At 33.3% G+C, this 24,111-nt stretch overlaps 1 protein-coding gene across 1 annotated transcript; it reads left to right on the top strand.

Annotated features, from left to right (window-relative positions):
* The first annotated feature begins 2,526 nt into the window (after positions 1 to 2,526).
* LOC120083735 (protein GRIM REAPER-like) lies at positions 2,527 to 3,354 on the top strand. Its single transcript, XM_039039589.2, has one exon. It carries the CDS (start codon positions 2,601 to 2,603, stop codon positions 3,063 to 3,065), a length of 465 nt encoding a protein of 154 aa, XP_038895517.1. The 5' UTR covers positions 2,527 to 2,600; the 3' UTR covers positions 3,066 to 3,354.
* The last annotated feature ends 20,757 nt before the right edge of the window (positions 3,355 to 24,111 follow it).

Here is a 24,111-nt window from a genome sequence, read left to right as displayed (position 1 = left end):
AATCTCTTTTGGTAACCATTTAGGTATGTTTGGTAACCATTTAGGTATGTTTGGTAACCATTTTGTTTTTTATTTTTGTTTTTGAAAATTAAGTCTATACACACTATTTTTACTTTCAAATTTCTACCTTAGTTATCTATTTTCCACCAATGGTTTAAAAGATCAAGCCAAATTTCGAGAACTAAAAAAAGTAGCTTTCAAAAATTTGTTTTTGTTTTTTGAATTTGGCTAAGAATTCAACTATTGTACTTAAGAAAGATGTAAATCATGATAAGAAATGTCGATGATATAGGCTTAATTTTCAAATACAAAGACAAAAAATAAAATGGTTATCAAACGGGACCTTAGATTTTTATTTTTAGTTTTTGAAAACTAAACCTATTTTCTCAAATTTTCATACAATGGTTTGCATCTTTCTTAAGTACAAGAGTTGAGTTCATTTAAAAGCTACTTTTTTATTATTCAAAATTTAGCTTGATATTTGAAAACATTGGTAAAAAGTAGATAGCAAAGCAAGAAATGTCCAGGTGGTTGGGATATCTGTAGGCTTAATTTTTAAAAACTAAAAACCAAAAACCAAATGAATAGAAAATGGAGCCTTGACAATATGTTTATGAAATTTACAAATATGGCATCAATATATTAAATCTGATTTTTGTTTTAAATTATTCCAATTTTACTCTTTTTGGTGTATGAGCATGTATATCAATAGTATATATGATATAATTTATGTTTGGTATCTCAATTAATTGGTATAGTTTATATTTGGTATATCAGTCAATTGATATAATTCATATTTAGTAGATTGGTGAGTTATACAATTAAAAAACCAAATTTGTTGTTCTTTAAAACAAATTTATTAGTCCATAAGTACTCATGCACTTGTTATTATTTGTGAACTAAATTTGAATCATTTTTATATGTTTTAGAGTATTAAGATTCTTTTAACTTCCAATGGTTAATTCATCATGTTTATAACCATTTTGAATGCATGTTGATAAACTATCGATATACTAATATTATGCTTGAAATTGAATTTTGAACAATTGGTTTCTACTACTAATATATTATATCAAATATATTTTTAAGAAGTACTAATACACTAATGATATACCAATGTTTTACTGAAAATTTAATTTAGAATGAAATGTAATTGACATTTTGTTGATACACCAACGTTAGACTTAAAAATGGATTTATAATAAGTGTCGATATATCATCAATGCACTAATGATATACTTAAAATGAATTTTTGGTGGCTACTAATATAGCACCATTGTTAAGTTTCAAATGAATTTAGAATGATTGTCAATAAACTACTAATAAACCAATTAAATACTTAGTATATATTACAAATTGAATTAATGATAATATAGTCATGTTACACCAATGATATATTTAAAATGCATTTTGAATTGGCATTAATATAAAATTAAAATGCCAAATGTTATACATTAAGTATATCGATATCATTTTGAATGATATACTTCATATTTGATATATCAACAATATCATTACTATGCTTTTCTTTCTCTCTCAATTTGATTGATCAATAAATCAATATTCAAAATATGAACTACATATATTATATAATTGATATACCAAATTAAATGTAACTTATATGCTATAAGAATATAAAAATTTTGAAAATAGAATAAATTAATTAATATACTTTACATTTGGAATTTTAATTGACACAATTAATGCAATTAAAATATACCATCGAAATTTGGTTAAAAAATTAAAAATATAGAAAACTAACAACACAACCAAAATCAGACCATCAAAATCAAATAACTAATCGAATGGAAATAGCATATCAAAACCAAACAATAATTGAAAAAAAAAAAAACAAAAATTCACCATGACACAATTAAAATCATGGTATCAGTTGCGTAACTGATATACTTTATATAAAGCATATTGTTTTATTGATATATATAAAAAATAATGTATATAAGTTTATTGATATAGATTTTTTTTTTTTTTTTTTTGCACAATTTTGACATATATATCAGTTTGACTGATATATCAAATAAAGCAACAATTGGAATAATGAAAAAATGAAATCATATTTATTATTATTATTATTATTATTTTGCTATATTTGTAATTTTAAAAAACTATTACAAGATTTACAAATACTCTTTTATATATATATTGCTACCCATTACAATTTTCCTAATAATTAACCAATTTTTTCCTCATAAGTATACATTTTGATACATATAAGAACACGTTAATGAGATTTATAATTATACGGCTGCAAGAAGAGAAGAAGATTTTGGATATCAATGTGGATTTTCACCAACCTATCTTCAAAATAGTCCTAAAAGTATAATACATCTCCCTATTTTGTACGTAATTTTTCTTCGCCTAATTTGGAATTTTACACTTAGTCAAAAACCTAACTCGTTTTACCATGTGGTTGCTGATTTGGACCAATCCACTATTATTTCATACCTCTATATTCTCAAACCTCTACCTCCCTCCTTATAAATATCTCCCTCCAGCGATCCAATTTTCTTCATCCCCATGCAATTTAATTTCCAATTCTCTCTTCTATTCTTTGGTATATTATCTCTTTCAGTTTACCAAAAATGAAGTTCTCAAAGCTATTCCTTTTGGTAGCTTTGATCACCATCTCTCATTATGCAGCTCAGGCAGCTGAAGTTGAAATGAGCAACAAAGAGAATGCTACTTCGTCGGATGACGAAGTTTTCGATCAACTTCCTCACGCGGCGACCGGAAATTATCCGTCGGGTTCGCTTCGCGGCCTTCTCTTTAACTTCGAGTCTCTGCAGAAGGGAGTGACGTGTAACAAATACCCGAGAGTTTGTCGAGCTAAGGGCAGCAAAGGGCCAGATTGTTGCAACAAGAAATGTGTAAATGTGGAGACGGATAGGAATAACTGTGGAATGTGTGGGAATAAATGCAAGTACTCGAGGATATGCTGCAATGGAAGGTGTGTGAATCCGATGTTCAATAAGAAGCATTGTGGAGGTTGCAACAATGAGTGCAGTAAAGGAAGCTTATGTGCGTATGGGATGTGTGATTATGCTTAATTAATGAAGCTAATTAAGCTAGTCCATGGCATGGCTATACATGTAGAAATTTATCATTTGTTTGGATTACAGATTTAGGGTTGATCATATAATTTGATAGGGTTTGTTCTTGCATGTGTAGTAATAAGAGGCAAGGTCAATACTGGGCTTTGCCATGATCAAAGTTCGTCATTCTTTGGTTTCTTAATTTTCATTAAACTGGGAAAAGTCTAAAGATTAATGGCTTAATTGATTGTGTGTGACATCTTGCGAAATATATATGAAAATTTTATGTTCATTATTTTTTATATTTTGAACCGTGTATCATTAACCCGATGATGATGATGATAATAATAATAATAATAATAATAATAATAATAATAATAATAATAATAATAATAAGTGAACATGTGTTGTGATTAAAGCGTGCAGGGTGTGTATATATACATACATACATTAACAAATACTACAAAATAAAGAGGAATCAAAGTTATATCCCAATATCTCAACTAGATTTTTGATACATTCATAACATTTTTATCATACCTCAGCTCCAAATCCTATAACTTTTTGGTCAATGATTAAAGCACATATCATCGACAAAAAAATTAAAGGTTCAAATATTCAATTCAAACTTCACATATTTAATCACAAATCTCGTACAAGTTTCTTCTCTTCTTGGAGAATAAGTGTGGTTGTCCCGCGTTTTTAAAATGTATTTTTTTAATCTCAAGTTGTGAAGAATACTTTTAAAATATTTTTGAAGTAATTTTTCATTTTTATTTTAAATAACCATAGAACATTTTAAATTAAAATTTTATTTTTAGAAAATTATTTCTTCTTTCTAAAATTATGGGTTTGATCTAAAATTTCATACAATTGTCCAACATAATAATAAAAAAATTACTTCAAAGACTTTTTAAACATATTCATGAAAAGCTCAAGTACTTCAAATGTCTATTTTATAAAATTTATAGATAAAATAGATCTATTCATAAGAACTAAGAAAACAAAAAAAACTACATTTTAAAGTTTAAGGACAAAAAAAACATTTATTCTTTAAAACTTAGACTAAAAAAAAAAATAGTTTTCAACCTTCCCTAAGGTGGTTAAAGGTTTAATTATATTTCAACCCTACGATATATATTTTTTTTTTTGGTTGGAAAATGGTAAAAAAAAAAAAATAGTATTTTATCATTAACATTTTACAAATTTAGACAATAAAAATTATTTTCTTCTAATTTGTTCACAAAATATCATCTGCAATTTTAGGAATGTTGGAAATAAGGAAATTCGAAGAGCTAAAAAAGACATTATTTTAACCTCATGTTCGAAGATTAAAACTGTTTTCTTTTTTTTTTCGTTGAATAAATAATTGTCTTCTCTTCTCCCAATTTTTTTGACTTGGTTTTTGAAAAGAGAAGGAAATCAATCTGAATAAATAATATAATATTAAGTAGTATGTGTTGTAATTTTCAAAATAGATAGGAAAGTAGTTGAAACTCGTTTTATATTCGAAGTCAGTAATAAAAAAGACGTGGAAGAAACTCCAATACTTGGCTATTGAAATAGCAAACAAATAATAAAATGAATTTAAATTTTATTAAGTTTAAATAATAAATATCCTACCTTAGAATTTTAAATATAAAAATAGCTAATGGAAAAGCTATATTTCTTATTTTAGGTTAATTCACAATAAATATAAAACGAGTCCACGTGCTTTAAATTTTTGAAACATTCTAAATGTATATTTTGATTGTGACATAAATTTTGAATCAATATACTTTTCAGGAGAGTTTAAACCGTAAATATGTGATATGGAATTAAGAAATAATGAAAGAACAATATAAATCATCACCAAACTCATGAATAATATATTTGATGCTTATTGATTTTGCTGACATACTTATGTTTATCTAAAGGATTTGTTTCCTAACACAAATGTTATTATTATAGTACTTTTGAGAATATATCAAAATAAAAAGTTAAAAGATATATATGATATTAATACCGAACTGTTAAAATTGTTTTGTATTCTTCTTGTCTTCTCGTTTTCTTCATTCGTTCTTGGAATCGAGTTCCATAGATGAATTTGTCGCTTGCATTTTGATCGAGAGAGAAGATGAGTAACTCAGAGAGAATTTCTTTGATTTGCATGAAGTCTGTGAAAATGTGAAAGAATTTGTCTAAAATGAATGGAAGAAGAAACATGCAAAATTCAATAAGAGCAATGGCTTGTTTTTCCTTACACGCGTGCTGCACATGCATTGGTGGTGAGTGTTTTTAAAATATCAAGTGGTATTAGAGTGCAGCGAGTTCTTCAAGATCCTATCATGACCACTGCAATATTCGAATTAGAGAAGTTTAATAGAGGAGGAGACTTCACTCTTCGGACAAAATGAATCAAAGCAATCTTGAGTTCCCAAAAGGCTTTGAAGCCACTCGAAGATGGAAAGACTTTACCAGCTACAATCACTGCTCAAGACAGAGAAAATTTGGAGGAAATCATATAAGTGAAGGAAAAGCATTGAAGGTCACCATGCGGAAGCGGGGATCGTTCCCAGTTTAACTTATCACAGAATTCTTAAATTACAGATTCAAAAATAAATTATGCATTATTAAACAAACTTTACAACGTGCTTTTACATTGGAATTAAGGAAGAAGAATTACGCTTACATTTGAAGAACACTTTCATCGGGTAAATTCCTTGATCCATGATCATGAATGATTCGATCTTGATCTTGATCTCCAAACCGAAATCCCAATTGGGAACAACCATTTGAGAACACTATTCTCTTGGGATTAAGAATTCAAGCAAGGTTGTGTGTTTTGTTTGAATTCTTGGAAAAGGGAAGAAGATAGATTGAGAGGGAGGAGGATAGCTTTTCCAAGAGTAGTCTTCTCTGTGAAAACCTGCAGGGTAAATGAAAGATCCACAACAAATGGAAAGAAGACGATGACTTTTCCAACTCCCCAGACTGCAGGTTATGGCTGAGAAAATTAGGGGGAGGGGGAGGAGTTACAACTCCCTCCCTTTAATTAAATTAAATATAAATATAATTTAATTTAATTAAAATTAATATATATATATATATATATATATATATATAATAACCACTTTATTTTATATATATATATATATATCTACTATATGTTTTATTTTCTTTCAACTATGCATGACATTTAAAATAAATCACATTTGTACTAAAATCTAATTATATGAATCACATCTATATAATTAATATTCGAATCATATACAAATCCTAATTCCTCTCTATTTAACATAAATCATATTTATATTAAATTTAATTATATGAATCTTATCCATATGATTAGTATTTGAATCATATTAAAAAACCTCTCAAAATACTTTATATTATAATGTATCTAACACATTATATTAATTATATCACATATAATTAATTTAAATAATCATATCATATATAATTAATTTTCCTTAATTAATTTGAACAATTCAAATTAGTCCAAATTTAATTCTCAATTAAATCCATGTTGAGCTACATAGAGGACCTTATCGACCTATAGATTGATGCTCCAATGGTAATTAGATAACTAATTAAACTCTTTAATTAAATTACCGAACATCCATTAACTATCGATCATTCCACTAAAGACCGAGAGTTACACACTTTGCACTATAGATATATTTCTGTGTCCATTGGATATAACCAATCAACAGGGCGATGACCCTTCACAAATTGCTTGTAAGTACAGTTGGGCCAAAATTACCATTTTTCTCCTATAGTTACATCTAACTTCTTATGTACCACTAATTCCTCTAATAAAAAATAAGTCATAGTCCAACTATAACCAAGTCTCTCTCAGGCCAAGAGAGGGTGTGGCTACATTGTTCAAGCCCTAGAATCAGCCCTTAAGAGAGCAATTTATCTACTTACCCCGACATTAGAGAAAAAGTGAATTCTGTCATGTGTAGCTATGTTCCAAGCTCCCCAATCGGACGAATCCCCAAAATGTTAGGCTTATTGAGTTGGCAATTTTGTCACTTTCACTCATACAAATCAAATGAACGCCTTCATGAGCAAGAGTTCACAACTCACTCAGGATTCCAATCATGTCACCTATGGTCATCCTAGTGAAATATAAGTCTCTATTATTAATGGTGTTATATAATGAAACTTACCATTTCGTGGTCCGATCTTATACAAACCCTTTGTATAAGATCCCCTACTCACAGGTCTCCATATGAATTATTAGGATTAGATCATTTATAACACTTTACAATACTTGTAACATCTACAAAGCGAGTCGTATCTGTAGTGTCACCAGGATAAGGTATCCAGCCTTATCCATCTACTACAAACCGTTTAGGTTATTATTTAAACAAGTAATCACCTGTATGTATTTACATATAAGTTTAAATTGCATAAAATAACCTAGAATTTTAGTTTATTGTATTGAGTGTATACTCATAAAATAACAATTATTTTATTAATAACAATTTGTTTATACAATGTTTACACACTACGAGAATACAAGAGATTTAGGACACCAATCTCAACAATAAGGAACTCTTATTTTTAACATCTCAAATAGTGTACGGTTGTTGAGTTATAAAAGGAATGGGTGATGGGGTTATTGCACGCAATCATGCGTTGGACATGCTTAAGCTATGCGTTTATGCCCATGCATTGGAGCTCATGCGTTGAAATGAAAATGCGTTAATCTAGTATGCAATGACCATGCATTCCTATCACAAGTTTTCTTGCCTTCTCACCAAGTATAACGAAAACGCAAGTTTCTCGGGTATTCCGAGGTCGAACACGGGGACTTGTCACTTAATAATGCTTGTGAAGTAATGTGTTTGAGGCGATGAATAAAAGTAAAAAGAAGAAGAAGAAGTTTAATGGATATACACACTACTCCTACTCCTAACTAAACAGATAAAGCAATAGGAGACTTGCGATGAGAATTGGTAGATACACAACAACCGTTAACGCATAGTAATGTTTATTATCTTAAATCGCTCAAGTAATCCCAGCTTGTTGCACTAACTAGCTTGTCTATGCATCGCACACCTCTCGGTGGCCAGCCACATGACTATATCTCTATAGTGCATGGTTGCGTCGAGCATAAGATTGTGTCTATCTCTAGGGACAATGCATACTTTTCTTTAGTGCGTTCCATCTCTTACCTTCTCAAACAGTTACACACGGCTAATTAACTTATAGACAAGCATTGTAACAACCCATAGACAAGCATTGCTACAGCCTTTCATCAAGCAAAGAGGATTAACTCACTATACTCACACAACACACACCTCTCGGTGGGTTGCTATATGCATCCTATCTCTAGTATACACGATTAAGTATGCGATCGCCTTTGATAAATAAACGATGAAGATAAATGATGATAAAGATAAAGATGACGAAGAAGATGGCATTGAAGGAATCAAGATATGCATTGATTACAAAATGTCTTAATATCTTAAGCTAAAATGTAATACAATACAGAGGTTAGAGGAGAAATGAAAGACTCTACGTCAAGGCTGCCGGTGGTTCCATGGATGAATGGTGGAGATATCTCTCTCGAGCTCTATCTCAGGTGAAAGCTCCGGTCGTCACTCGGTCTGGTTGGTGGAGATGAAGAATTCTCACTGAAAATCTCGCTCATGCTCTCATCTGTGATCGTAAACCTCTACCTTGAGGTAGAAGTTCAGATGCTTTAAAATGAAGGTCTAAGGGGCTATTTATAGGGTTTAAACGCCGATAGCTATCATGATTGCGTTATGTCTCACTACTGCCTTTGTCGTGATATGGACAATATTCCATCGTCTTATCTTGTTGATACTTCCAAGGTATGCATCCGAGCTTGATTCAGTTGAAGTATCAATGCATTCTACCCATCTTGCGATCGCCCTTCTATTATGGTTGTCACTCCGTGGCCGTAATCTCCTATTAATCACCGCATTCGCTTGATCACCGCAACTTCCATGTAATGGGTGCATTCGATCATCGCAACCTCCATGCGATGGGCGCATTGGATCACCACATGCATTCGTCTATACGATAGCTCGATTTTCAACGCATGCGTTTGTCTTTGCGGTCGCCTGGCTTCAGCGCATGTGTTTGTTTGTGATTGCTTATTTCTAACGCATGCATTTGATTCCTATGATAGCTACAAAAATAGATACTTTGGCACGGAGTAACGCATAATATTGGGGTCAGTGAGAATTTAGGTGCTAATCGACGCAAAACTCAATTTTTCGCAAATTCTAAGTATTATCACCGCATTATCTACTTATTAGCCCACATAATTCAAAATAAAAAGCTTATAATAACTGGCATTTCTGTCAGTTATCATTGGTATTAATAAAAACACAACATTTAAGATTTGGGAGAAGCTGAAGGTTCGTTATGATAAAAAATACTTTCCTAGCAATAATGAGTTTAATCAATCTAGTGATAAGTTTGGGGCTGAAAGTGAAGTAGCGATCTTGACTAATTCCCTTAGTGACACATTTAAAGAAGTAAAAAAAAACATTGAATTATGGGAGAGAGTCTGTGATTGTAGATGTTGTCATTACAACTTTGAGAAGCAAAGAAATGGAGCTGCAATTAGAAGGAAAAGGTGTTGGAGGAGCTGAATCACTTTACTCCAAGGGAAGAACCATTTAAAGAAGAACCACTCCAATAAGGATAAGAGAATGTACAAAGAGAGACCAACTTCAAAGTACCTTATCTGTCATAAAAAATGGCATTTCAAAAGAAATTGCCTTAAGAGGGGGAACCATCACAAAATAAATGACAATAGAAGATTTAGACCTTATGGAAAAGAAGATACAAATAGAACAAGAGAATATAAGAAAGATGAATTGAGGAGATCAAGGGAACATGGAAGAAATCAGGGGCATGCTGGTGAAGAGACCAATGAGTACACTAAGGTACTTGTTGCAGCAAATAAGCCATGAAATTGAAACCGATGAGGGAGATTGGGTCTTAGACTCAAGGTGTACCTACCATATAACTTCAGAAAAGGCTGGTTTGTTGGTTACAAATCAAACAAAGGAGACTCGGTTTACATGGGTAATAACAATGAATGTGAGATCATTGGAAGAAATTCAATGTTACTAAAGCTCTCAGGAAATAGAGAAGTCCTCCAGAGGGATGTTAGGCATGTTCCAAAACTCAAACGAAACTTAATTTCTTTTGGGTATGCTTGATGACAAGGGATATACTTTTATTGGTGTAAAATGTGTTTTGAAAATAGAAAAATAAGAGAGAACAATCCTAATTGGGAAGAAAGTTGATGACTTATATGTCGTGACAAAGGCTAATCAACCTAAGTATGTCCTATAGTAAAAAACAAATAAAAATAGTGAACTTGAGCTATGACATCGAAGGGTTCCACACATCAGCGAAGAAGGCTTGAATAAACTCATGAAGAAAGGTTTCATTAAGACTACAGCTTTTGTAAACATTGTGTTTATGGAAAGTTTAAGAGACTGAAGTTCACAAAAAGAGATCACACTACTAAAACCATCATTGACTATAATTATGGAGACCGTAGGACCCTACTAGAATTGCTTCGTGGGGAGGGTCATGTACTTTCTATCTCTTATAGATGATTACTGAAGAAAAGTGTGAATGATAGCACCAACAATGTGCTATCTTAGTACCTCTAATCTTACCCATTTATGATATTTAATGTGCTTAAATGTTTATATTGCTGGGTTTTATCCCCTAAGCCTCGTAGATAGTGAATGTAATTAAATGACCGTCATTAATAAGTAGTTATTAATGTTTTTATCAATAAGTGTTATTCATGTTTTATTTAATTTTGTTTTATTAACCATAAAATCCAATAAATTAACATCCTAAGCTGTCTTATGAGTCTTTAACTATATAAAGTCATATTGGGATCGATGTTTAAGATACAGCCTAAATGGTCTATAAAGGGATGAGGTTGGGTACCTTATCCTGGTAACACTAAGGATACAATCCATTTTGTATTTGATACAAATATAGTGTTCCAAACGCATTCGTGTAGGAGACACGTGAGTGGAGGTATCATGTATAATGAGTTTGCACAAAACTGGACCCAAAAATAGTAACTACTAGATGTAACTCCCTTGACTAGTTAGGTTTCTATTTCAATAGGATGACCTAGGCAAATTAGTCTTACTCCTGAATATATTATGAACTCTTGTTCATGAGCGATTGTCCTTTGATTTGTATGGATGAGAGTGGCCAGTTTTCCAACTCAATATGTCTACCATTTTGGGGATAAGACCGAGTAGGTAGCTGAGAACATAATCATATAGGATGGATTTCACTCTTTTCCAACTTCAAGGTAAGTAGATGAGTGTTCCCTTAAGTGGTATCTCCGGGACTTAAACAAAGGGCACTACCCTCTCACTGGCCCGAGAGGGTTTTTGTTTAATGGTTGGACCATAAACAGGTTGTTCATTAGAGGAGCACTAGTACTTAAGGATGTAGAGGTATCCCAAGGGTAAAATGATAATTTTATCCAACTGGGATTATGAACACTCGTGAAGGACTAACTTGCTGTTATTGGTCTATATCCGTGGACCTAAAAACATATCTATAGTGAGAAGAGTGCAACTGTAGATCTTTAGTGGAGTGTACCACAGTTAATGAATATTGATTAATTTGGTTAATGAGTCAAGCCAATTAATCTCACATCGTCGAAGCTTCTCATTTGCATGTCCATTAGTTCTCTTTCCTAGCTTGTAAAGGATATTGAGGTAATTTTTCATTAAATTGAATTTGAAATTTCAAATTCAAAATTGGAAATTTTTTAATATATGTGGATAAATTTTAATATGAAGTTTAATTTTAGACTTTATTATTAATTCTGGATATGATTTAAAATTAATAAATGAGATAACGATTGAAAGGAGTTCAAATATTAATTCAATATGAATCTACTATTGGTTAAAATAATGTACATTTGATGCGCATTAAAACTATAGGTTAAATGAAAGAAATGTTTTTTAATATGATTCAAATGGAAAATTAAATTAAAAATTTGTTATTTAATTGGATGATTGATTAATTGATTAATTAATTAATTAATTAATTTATTAATTATTTAATATAATTAAATTGATTAAATAAAAACTATAGGTTAAAATTAATATATATTAGATGCACTTTAAAACTATAGGTTATGTAATAGGAAACATTTAAATATGATTTAAATGATCATTTAGTTAAATATGATTTAATTAATAAATTTAATTTAATTTAATTTAGTTTATTTATTTTAAATTAAATAAATTAACTCCCCATTTTAGAGAAATTATGAGAAAACGTGGGTTGATCCCACGTTTTTCTCTTCCTCTCTCACCATCCCTCTCTCTTTAATAAAAGTGTTTTTCTTTGCAGAGGGAGGAGATAGCTCTCAAGGTTTCTATGTGTTCTTTTTATTCTTGAGAAAAGATAGAAAAAATATTATGTGATATTCCCAAATCTCAAAAGAGGGAATCCCACAATTCTCCATAGCCTCAATTTCCTACAAAAATAGGGAGGTTTCCAAGTGGTTGTGCCTAATTCTAATTCAATAAATTCTACAGAATTGTGAAAAGGTTGGTAAGGTAGGTTTCTTCCACTGTATAATTAGTCTTTTGGGGAATTGCATACTTAATATGTTTTGGCTACAGAATTGTGAAAAGGTTATTTTTTATTCCAATGCAAAATTGTTTTGTTTTTAAATGCCAATTTGAAAAGATGAAATGGTTCTATGTTTTGGATTCATTTTGCCTTAGTGTTACCTCCAATTGGTATAAGAGCCAAATCGTAATATCAATTTGACCATTTAAATTTTTTTCATTGGTTTGATGAGATTTACTACATTATGAATGTTATGGTTTGCAATTGAATTTTTTCTTCAATATTTGGTCTTAGATTTACAATTTTGATATGATAAGGCTCCATTGTTTTTTGGGCATTACTGTTGTAAATTATTCCTCTATAAGTCCAGGTTTAGAATTAGTATTTGTTTAAGATTGAGACCAATTTGGCCAAAAAAATCGAAATTCTGCAGAGAATTAGGGGTAGCAAAGTGGGTCTGGTTCATCTACGGTTTAGTTAATGGTCCGGTTCGATTGGGTTGGCTTGGTTTACAGGTTGGGGATCTGGTCTGGTTCTAGAGCAGCAGAAAAAAAAATAGGATAAAATTAGCTAAATTAGTGTAATTTACTGCTTTATTTTATCCTAATGGTCAAAATTGCAGGTTCATTTGCTATTTAAATGCTTTGTGGATGTCATATAAATAAATCTCACCTTAGAATAAGCATGTTCATGCATTTTATGTATTATATAAGTGTAACGACCCGACCCCCTAGGACTTAAGTTAGGCCGTTACTGAGATACATGCATGCATGGAACTTAAAACGACATTCTTTTATGGTGAAATAAATGCTAAATAAATAAAGTCAAATAAAATATTTTCATTAAAAGTAAATAAAAGTCAAATAACATGGTACTCATAAATCATAATTAAAAATATAATGAGTCTAGAAAACTGTCAAAGTTTGTAAACGAATACTAATCAGTAAGTTTCAAACATGGAGACTGGAAGTGGAAAAACATTAAAGAAATCTAAACATCCTGAGTGGAAGCATAAAACTGGTCCCAGTGGCTCGATCATGGATTCCGCTCGGTTAGAAAGGGTGAGTATAAAAATACTCAGTAAGTAACCCCACTACTAGGGTCAGGCTAGGCATCTATGTCCTCAAGATACCTACCTCTAGTGGAACATATAAATTGCTCTAGTCCTCATGTGACTCATACATGCATGAAAAACTTATTTCTATCCTACTGTAGTTAAGTATGTCCACTACCTCTAGTAGGTCCTGTAGGACCCGCAACCTCTAGTGAATCCCGAAGGTAACACAATCTCTTACCTACGCATGGTTATGCATACACCTCTTTCGTATACACATAACCCGTTGAATATGTACCTCTTTCGTACATCTAGTTATGTATACACCTCTTTCGTATACACATAACCCACTGAATGTGTACCTCTTTCGTACACCTGGTTAAGTATACACCTCTTTCGTATACACCTAACCTACTGAGTATGTACCTCTTTCGTACATCTAGTTATGTATACACCTCTTTCGTATACACATAACCCAGTATGTACCTCTTTCGTACACCCCAGATCCTCTCTATAAAGGTAGGGATGCGTACCTCTTTCGTACACACGGTTAGGCATATACCTCTTTCGTATACACATAACCCACTGAGTATGTATCTCTTTCGTACACCCCCAGTAACCTCTGGGTATGTATCATTTTCATACACACCAGCCGTAGTACATCTCTTTCATGTACTAGCGCCTTTGGATGTGTATTACTTTCATGCAGTCACATAGTCTGGAAAGGCAAAGAGATTGCATCTAACTTCATATTACATATAACATTCACCTAATCATGAATCCTCTAAAATCTCCTAATCAATATCAAGCTAGTTAACCTCAACATACGTAATTAATCTAGTATTAATGGATCAACTCTAGTACGTCACTTTCACGCACTAACTCATGTAATAATCAAACATTTGAAATTTCATAATACATCATATAACTTATGCACTTTCACAATAAATTACATAAATAAGCACATCAACAAAATGCTCCAACTTTCACCTAACTTTAAGTCCTTTCCGTAGTGGTGTCGCATAACTCATAATTTAGGGTCATGCCCAATCGTTCTTTTAATATATTTCATAAAATTCTAAATCATGCTCATACATTAACGTGCTTCAGTCATATTATCACATGCTCATATATCTTTTCGAAACAGCCTATTAAATCTCAGAACAGTCAAAATTATCCTTGTAACTAGTCTTATAATCCTCAACATCAACAGATCAAATACAACCATATGGAATCACATATCATCTCATGCTAGCATTCAAGTGTCTATGTGCACAAATAAATCTTTCAGATCTCATACCAGAACATATATTGGTCATACTATACTATCAGTCCATCATACTGTCATTCTACCACATCATTCATTTTTCATGCTAGCATACATCTAATGCCTGACCCGTGGGTAGTTCTAGTAGTAAGATTACTTACCTCTAATCACAAACTCTAGAAACTAGAAGCTCAACCTCTTCCTTGCCCAATGGAACCTTGTATCAAACAAACATGCAAAACAACTTTAATCTTTGTTGGTTGTTGTTCGAAATTTGGAGCCATTAAGAAGTGGGTAACTCAAATCTAAGTCGCAAGCGTTGTGGCTGTTGAAGTTGAATGTTGCGGCTTTAGAGGACATTGGTTGATGATCGTGGGCATTGCCAATGTTCATTGGAAGGAGAAAACGAATAGATGGGAGGTGGGGTTTGACTTTTTATAAAAAAAAAACAATAATAATAATAATAATAAAACAAAAAAGGAAATAAATATAATTACATTTAATTCCTTTTCGTTTTATACTATTAAATTCCATTATATTTAATTCATTTCCGTTTTACTATTAAATTCCATTACAATTAATTCCCTTCCGTTTTACTATTAAATTCCATTACATTTAATTCCCTTCCGTTTTACTATTAAATTCCTTTCCGTTTCAAAAGAAACTTAATTCCTTCCATTAATTTTCAAATTGAATTTCGAATTGAATAATTTCACACAAAAAAATTAAATTCCCGCACTTACACTTGAAGTCCAAAATTTCAAAAATACCCTCAAAGCATAACAATTACTAAAATTTCAAATAATAAAGTTACTGAAATTACATTATTACTAAAAAAAATATGTGGGGTGTTACAATAAGTGTCATAACATATGGTATGAAGTGCATGATTTATAATTTCAAGATTTATTTAATGTATGTGATATGTTTAATATATGAAATTGGAGAAGCATGTTGCATATCATTAATTAGAAAATATAATTAGTTATATTTATTAATGTATATGAATATGCTTGGTTATATTATTATATAAGTGTTATATTTAATTGAAAATCAATATGCATTGAGCATGAAACTTCCATAACTTAATATAATGGTTATATTAAAGTTATGAAATGCATGTAATATGGTTTAATTTTTTAATTAGAATATGATTGTTAATTAATTAAAATCATAGTGAGCATGTTATAAGACTAATCATTAAAATTTGTAATAGTTATAAAAATTAATGATTATTAACCATAAACCTATAACAAAGAGTTGCATGCAAATATAGGATCTTAGGAAAAATATATTAATTTTAAATTGTTTAAAATTAATTAGACCTAAGATCACTTTCCTAATTATATTAGAATAATTACTTAGATTCTTTTAAAATAGTTTTTAAAATTTACTAAGTAGGACAAATAGGATTAAGGTTATAAGGGAACTCAATCGATACAATTCTATGTAGACTGGAGGTATTTAAATTGACGGTTTACATAACATCTCCTAACTGGAAATTGGACCGAAACCTTAGTTGAATTAATCGAGGTCCTATTAGCATGCAATATTACTAGGTAAATTAAGTAGTTTAATACACCTAGAACATTAGTATAAAGATCTTATTATAAGAGTTATAATAGGCATAGACTTAGATAGATTCATTAGTCGGAATTTAGCTAAGTATAACAAAATCCTAAAATAATTAGAACATTTTAGTGGGAGAAAAATGGTATATAAGATATATCGTTTTAACGCTCTCACATTGATGTGTTCTATACATGAAATAATAATGCTTATGAGATTTAACGCTCAGTTTTATCTAGTCAAACCCAAGTGTAAATTTGACCAGAGTTCCTGATGAGTCCAGGGTCAAACGTAGAGGTTGCTTGTAAGCGTGCGATGGAACTAAAAATATGATCTTAGTGCAATTTAAAATTTTCAAGGGGTTGATTGAATAGGCTAACTTAAACCTAAATATGTGATGGGAATTATATTTAAATGAAGCAATGTGAGTTGGATAATGATGGCGGGAAATTAGAAGTCAATTTTACTCGACAACCAAAATCCCGTGGACGCGATATGCGATGCTTGTTCCTAAGATATGCATTGATAGTCATACGTCGATGGTTATGTGTTGGTCTAATAATGCGTTAATGAATGTATGCGATGACCATGCATCCTGCCACAAGTTTTCTTGCGCTCACGCCAAGTGTAACGCGAATGCAAGTTTCTGGGGTAATCCGAGGTCGAACATAGGGACTTGTAGCTACATGTATGTGGTGATGTGCATGCGGCGGTTTGAATAAAAGAATGGAGGGGATGTTGCTAAGTTAATCCTACTCCTACTCCTATCTAACAGACAACGCAATGAGAATATGCATTAAAGGTAGAGATGTGACAAACCTTGACTTGAAATAAATGTATGGAAAAATAGATAAAATGCGGAGATGATTTCATTGCAACCCTTAAGAGGGACTGTAAGGGCAACCCTAGTCAACACAAGCCAATGCGATCATGCTACACTCATGTACGGAAAATCATTTTCCAATGGAAATGCGGTGCTCCTAAGTCTAGGACACACGTGTTGAATGCAAAAGTGTCCATAGAGCTTATTCCTAAGTCTCTACTCTTTTCCTATGCGATGATGCAAAATGCACACAATGCTGCGGTAACTGCACAAAATCGTATCCTATCTCTAGGATGCATGCAATGGGTTAATAGCAAACAATGCTTATTCCTAAGCTCACATCTCTTGTATTATGTGTTCTAATCTGACTCTCCCAAGCCTAGATTCTGACCTAACCTTTCCACGCCTAGATTCTGTCCTTAGACTACCCTCCTGAGTATCCCTAATGGACGAATGAAGCATACATAATACAAGACAATCGCATGAACTTGGTTGACACAAGATTGTTACTATCCCTAGTGAACAATGCATACATTGCTTAATGCATCCACCCACTTACCCTCCCAGGTAGTTGATTGTTGCTACTTCACTCATAGACAAGCAATGCGTTAGCCTATAGATAGGCGTTGCAGCAACTTCACACCAAGCAAATAAGATTACTCACACACTCGTGCAACGCACACCTCTTGGTGGTTTGCTACATGCTTTATATCCCTAATCCACATGACTAAGTATGCGATACCCAAGCAATCCCACTAAGTGTTGCAATGAAAGTAATGATGCTAAGCAAAGAAGATGGAGATGGAGTCGAAGGAACAAAGAAATGCATTAAAAACAAATTGTATTAATTCCTTAATTCCAAAATATCTACAATATAATATAAGAAAAGAAAGGAAAATGAAATGATCGGTGGAAGCAAAGATTTTCTCCCAGTGGATGTGCGTCAAGGCTGCCAGTGGTGCCATGGATGGGTGAAGGAGCTGACTCTAGTGAGATCTAGCTCCGATCGAAGGCTTCGGTCGTCACTCGGAATGGATGAAGGAGGTGAAGAACTCTCAGCCATCTTCTCATGCATTTTTCTAGATCGCAAGGATCCGCCCAGGGCGAACCTCAGGCGAAAACCTTGGATACTTGAATTTCTACTCATCAGCTTCTATTTATAGAGCTTGGGTCGCTGCCAGCATTAATTGGACTGCTCTGTGTCTGACGTTCGGCGTGTTAATCCTTTCCAAACCTCTGCCACTAACGGCATGGTAGGTGAAATATCAGCATCAGCTTTGGATTTTCTCGAGGTAGATGCGTTGATCCATTCATTCCACCTACCTTGCGTTGATCCCATTAGAATGCATTGTCGCATAGCCGAAATTATTCAATGAGCGCATTTTCTTAATACTGCAACTCTACATGATGACCGCAATCGCTTGACGAGCACAACTCCCATGCAATGGACGCATACGGCTAATTACCGCAACATTCATGCGTTGATTGATGTGTTTGCCTTTGCGATGGAGTGTTTCTCAGCATGCGGTCGTCTATGCAGTGGTCCGATTTCTGTGTTTGCGTTCATTTCCTGCATTAGCTACAAAATAGAACATTGAACGCATAATCAATGCAAAATAACTGGTTAGCTGAGATTCGACATGCTGATCGATGCAAACTCTTTTTCTTGTGAATTCTTAACATAATTGTCGCATATTCTACCTAACAACCTTCATGATTCTAAGTAAAAGAACTAAGATGGCATGCATTTCTACATGTCATCAGATAACAGTTATGTGATAAGAGGGTTGAGAATGATTTTTACAAACTTTTTCTAAACAACTAGATGGAATATGTGATCAAGCTATACACTCAATATTATGACCAACTCTTCTAAGTGTTCTTTGCCACATTATCATATCTCTAAGATGTATGCAATAGATATAATATGAAGAGAATGTACTTATTTCTAAGGAATATTTTCTCTTGTTTTATGAGATCCTAATCTAAATTCTGTCAAACTCAGATTAACTTTACTTCAAACAATTTCTCAATTGATTCAAGCAACAAATATAAGCATGGATAAAACAAGTTGATCACATGGCTTCTTCAGTTATTTAGTCGTGTTAGCTACATTCTTCTCAACCCATGAGGTGATTTAGCTATGCATGATGTTGATGAAAAGGACAGATAAGTTATATAACAAACATGTATTCATACTGCATATCTGAATTTGTCAAGCCAAGAAATACAATACAAATATACCAAAACAAAGAGAAAGGATTAGAAAGTCAACCCATGGTTCACAATGTCTTGCTTCCTCCGGCTTGTTTTACAGCTGCTTCACTTAGGTGATTGAACAATATTATCCTCTTCTCTCTTTAGAACCCTAAGCTCTCACTAAGGAATTTCAATGGAAATTTGGTAGGGGTTTCTAGCAGAATCCTTTCTCAGGGTAATCTTTTCATCTCTCATGATGTATATTCTGCATGGCATTTGCATGGATATTTATAGGCGTTCGCGAGCACTTCTTTTCTCTAACTCATGATTGCGTTGATGGGGCACACTAAATTCCATACCCTGCCCCACCGTCTGCAACATGTCAAGGGTTCATTGAATCTTCAACAAAGTTTCCCTGTCAGCCACCAACACAACTTGTGACGTGACACCCACTGCCAATGTCATGTCATACCTCAACACGTGTAGCTTATGTGATCATCTTTTCTTTTCTTCTATTGCAATTCTTGCTTGATCGCATCAGTGGGTATGCAACATGCAATCGCAAGTTCATCAGACTACTGAAGGATATTCTCCATAGAAGTAGCAAAATTAGTCTGAAATTTAAATATGTTATGCATCAAAAGTATGTGATCGCATGCTTTGTTTTTTTTTATAGATTTATTGGTAGAAATTATCTAAAGTTCATGCCTTTGCCTTATTATTTTAAATGAAAGAGATACAATAACTTGCATTTCTACAAGTTATCACACCCTCAAATTTAAAATAATGTTTTTCCTCAAGAATATACTTAAGACTTCTTATGATTTCGATCGCCTTCAAGAATTGCCTAGACCTCTCAGAGTGCCTCACCCAATTTGCTAGAAAAGATTTTTTTTTTTTTTTTTTTTACTTTTATTCCTTCTTCCTATAAATTTACTTCTAGACTTGAGAAGCTGCAAGCTTATTCTTCAAAAATCCTTTACTCATTTCCAAGACTATCTCATATTTCTAAAAATGAAGATTTGGAACGAGATAAAAAGATTCCCCTTGTTACTTCTTGTTGTGATTTTGTGCCGATCCAAGCATCTAACCTTCGTTTTGGCTTGCCCCCACGGGTGTCATGTGAACATCCTGTTGGGATTGGTGTCCTAATTATTCCAGAGTCTCGTTGTTTTGTAAAGATATATATTGTTTAATGAATAAAATAAGTGTTATTTAATTCTGGCATTTACTCATATCCAATAAACAAAACTCCTTGGTTATCTTATGTGAACTTAAGCATGTATATGTGATATACAAGTGGATCATGCCTTAAGATAACCTGAATAGGTTTGTAGTATAAGGATTAAGGAGGGATACCTGATCCTAGTGATACTACAGATACGACCTGCTTTGTAGAGGTTTGCAAGTATTGTAAACTACTACAGATGGTAGATCCTGACTATTCATGTGGAGACGTGGAGCGGGGGTGTCCTATACAAAAAGTTTGTATGAGACCTGGACCACGAGATGACTAGACTCTGTATATAACACCGTTGATACTAGAGGCTTACATCTCACCTAAATGACCATAGGTGACACGACCTCAATCCTGAATATTTTGGGAACTCCTGCCTTTGAGGGCAGTCTTTTGATTAGTATGGGTGAAAGTGGCCAGATTGCCAACTCAACATGCTTACCTTTTTAGGGACTTGTCTGATCTGGGAGCTGGGAACTCAATCCACAAGATGGAAATCACTTCTTTCCCCAAGTAGGGATAAGTAGTAAGATTGCTCCTTTAAGGGTTGATTCCGGGGCTTGAACATAGTGGCCATAGCTTCTCTTTGGAAGAGAAGACTCAGTCATAGTAGGACTATGACTTATGTTCATTAGAGGGATCAGTGGTACTTAAGGAGACAGATATAACTACAGAGGCATAACAGTTATTAGCTCAACTGTACTTACGAGCGATCTGTGAAGGGTTGTCACACTTTTGATTGGTTAAGATGGACATGTAATATATTTGTAGTAAGAAGAGTTTAGTTGTTGGTCTTTAGTGGAGTGCCTGACAGTTAACAGATGGTAGATCCCGTGACTAAAGAGTTTAGTCAGTTATTCACGTACCGTTGGAGCTTCGAGCTATAGGTCGATGAGGTCCCCTTGGTAGCTCAATGGATTCAGTTAAGGATTAGTTCTTGGTGTTGATTTGAAATGTACAAATTGACAAGAGGTATTTTGATTATATATGATATAATCGTTTGATGTATGAGATACATCTAGTGGAGGATTGATGTAAATGAAATTTACATTAAGTACCATGGAATAGAAAAAGAAATATGGTTTATATGTTTCATGAGATAAAATATTAAAACTATAGGTTATAAATATAGTATGATAAGTTGGTTATAATTTATATTTATAATAATATTAATTATTAGATAATTAATTCTTTTTCTTTAAATAAGCTAGTGAATGGGTGGTTATTGCATTCATGGTAACTATGAGTTTAAAAGAAAAGTGATTTTCCTATTTTTAAAAAGAAGGTTTTACAAACGATTAAAAAAGTTTGAGTTTTCTCTCCGTGCAAAAGAAACTCACGGGGTCGTCAAGTAAATATAGATTTACTAAACGACGACTGGGTGAGCTGAACGATCGTGTAGTGGTGAGTTAAACGATCGTGCAATTTCACTAAATGATCGCATAGATTTGTTAGACGATCGCTTGCCTAAGGTAAACGATCGTGTAGAGTCTGTAGGCGACAGACCAAGCTAAACGATGAGCTAAACGATCACATAGCTTTTGCTAGACGATTTCATAGCTTTATCTAAACGATTGCACATCGACCTATACGATAGGTCTCCGCCATCTCCCACTTTCCCAGTCATGCAATCGGTGTTTCCTTCTTCGTCTTCCTTATATCAAGTTCGAACAGAGCCCACCCTCAAGATTCTCACACCGAGAATACCAAGGTAAACTTATTGGTGGTGTCAGACTCAACTTGACACCGTTGAGGTTTTTTGGAGGCCATTCATGGTGCTGTGTAGGCCATTCGTGTTGCGGAAGAGTTCTTGGCCGAGGCGATCGTTGAGGACGAGCACGAAGTGTTCTGCTATGTTCGTTGCTGTGTTGCGGTCGTGTAGATCAAGCGTTCGTGGTTGCTGTTGTTCGAGCGGTCACGTAACGAAGCGTGGAGACGAGGCTTCAAATGTTCGTAGAGTTCCTTTCTTGTTCATTTTATATTCCCATGTTGTAATTTCTGTATGAATTGTATAATCACTTGTTTGAAGTCGACTATAAATGTATTGTTCATTTATGATTGTAATTTAGAATAATATTTCTTCCACTGCTCATGGAAATCTCACTTTCGATTTCCTTCAACTGGTATCAGAGCTAGGTTCTCTAATATTCCAAATTACAGATCTGAATTGAATGCATTTTTCAGTCACGGTGGGTTTCTGCATTTGTGGTTAACCATTTTCTGCATTTATGGATGAATATGATGAACGTTTCGAGTTTAAATTGCCTTTTTGTTAAAGCTTTCAGTATTACAAAGTGTTAATTGTAAGGGCCCTGTGTTTTTTGGGCGAAATTAACTTTACAATCGAGTCTGTAATTCGAAAAGTTTGAGTTTGTTGAGTCGTTCGTGAGGAAGCTTCAACGCATGGCGATGTAGTTCTTAATGAAGAAGAAGACCAAGCGTTGGTCGAATCGTGTAGCATCAGGTAAACGATCATTGGAATTTAACTAAGGGATCGTTTAGATTTTTTTTCTAGATCAATCGTTTAGCTAATGCTAAGCGATGGGGTAAATTGTTTACCATATCCTGTAGCGTTGGTTGTGCGATTGTGTAGGCGTTGGAGGTAGGCGATCATAGTGGGAGCATGCGATGCTCGTCGTTTAGTGGAAGGCGCATGCTAGACGATCATGTAGTTAGCAAGCTTCATCACTTAGCTACTACCTATGTGATCGCATGTATGCGATACAGAGGTGCTACCTAAGAGATCGCTTAGGCGATGGTGCTTCGCGGTATCGTAGTCGCATAGACGATCTCGAAAGTCGGGCGTTGTGCAGAGCACGGTAAGCGATCGTGTACTTCAGGCTTCATCGCTTAGTAAAGGTACACGATCTTGTAGTAATAGCTAAATGATCGTTTGGATTTTTTCTAGACGATCGTATAGTAAATGCTAAATGATCGTTTAACACTGGGAGCGCTGGTAAGCGATAGAACGAAGTGTTTGTTTTATCGTGTAGACGATCGCGGGGTGCTTAGTTCACATTGGTTGGTTGGAGAAGAAATGCTTTGCCCGAGCGGTTCAAGACCCGGTTCGCCTGTTTGAACCAGAGACTCCTTGTCTTTGTAATAGTTAGCTTTTCTTTTGTATTTTTAAGGCAATTTTACTCGGTTCATCAACTTTTATTGCTTCTACATGTGATGTATGGTACTTATATGCCAAAGTTTTTGTCATATAGTTAAAACCCACCTTAGGTTGTGCAATTATCATACATCATGTATTGTAAATGTTATAATATTGCATGAAGAAATTACTTGAAAGCATAAGCA

Source organism: Benincasa hispida, chromosome 8, assembly GCF_027475165.1.
Source record: "Benincasa hispida cultivar pf3 chromosome 8, pf3_genome.v1.1, whole genome shotgun sequence".
NCBI classification, from domain to species: Eukaryota; Viridiplantae; Streptophyta; class Magnoliopsida; order Cucurbitales; family Cucurbitaceae; genus Benincasa; species Benincasa hispida.
The sequence above is the reverse complement of the archived record's forward strand: the minus strand, read 5'-3'. Positions and strand labels throughout refer to the sequence as shown.

Bases quoted from the DNA above. Each gene is read 5' to 3' on its own strand.
- LOC120083735 (XM_039039589.2), top strand. From the start codon at position 2,601: ATGAAGTTCTCAAAGCTATTCCTTTTGGTAGCTTTGATCACCATCTCT.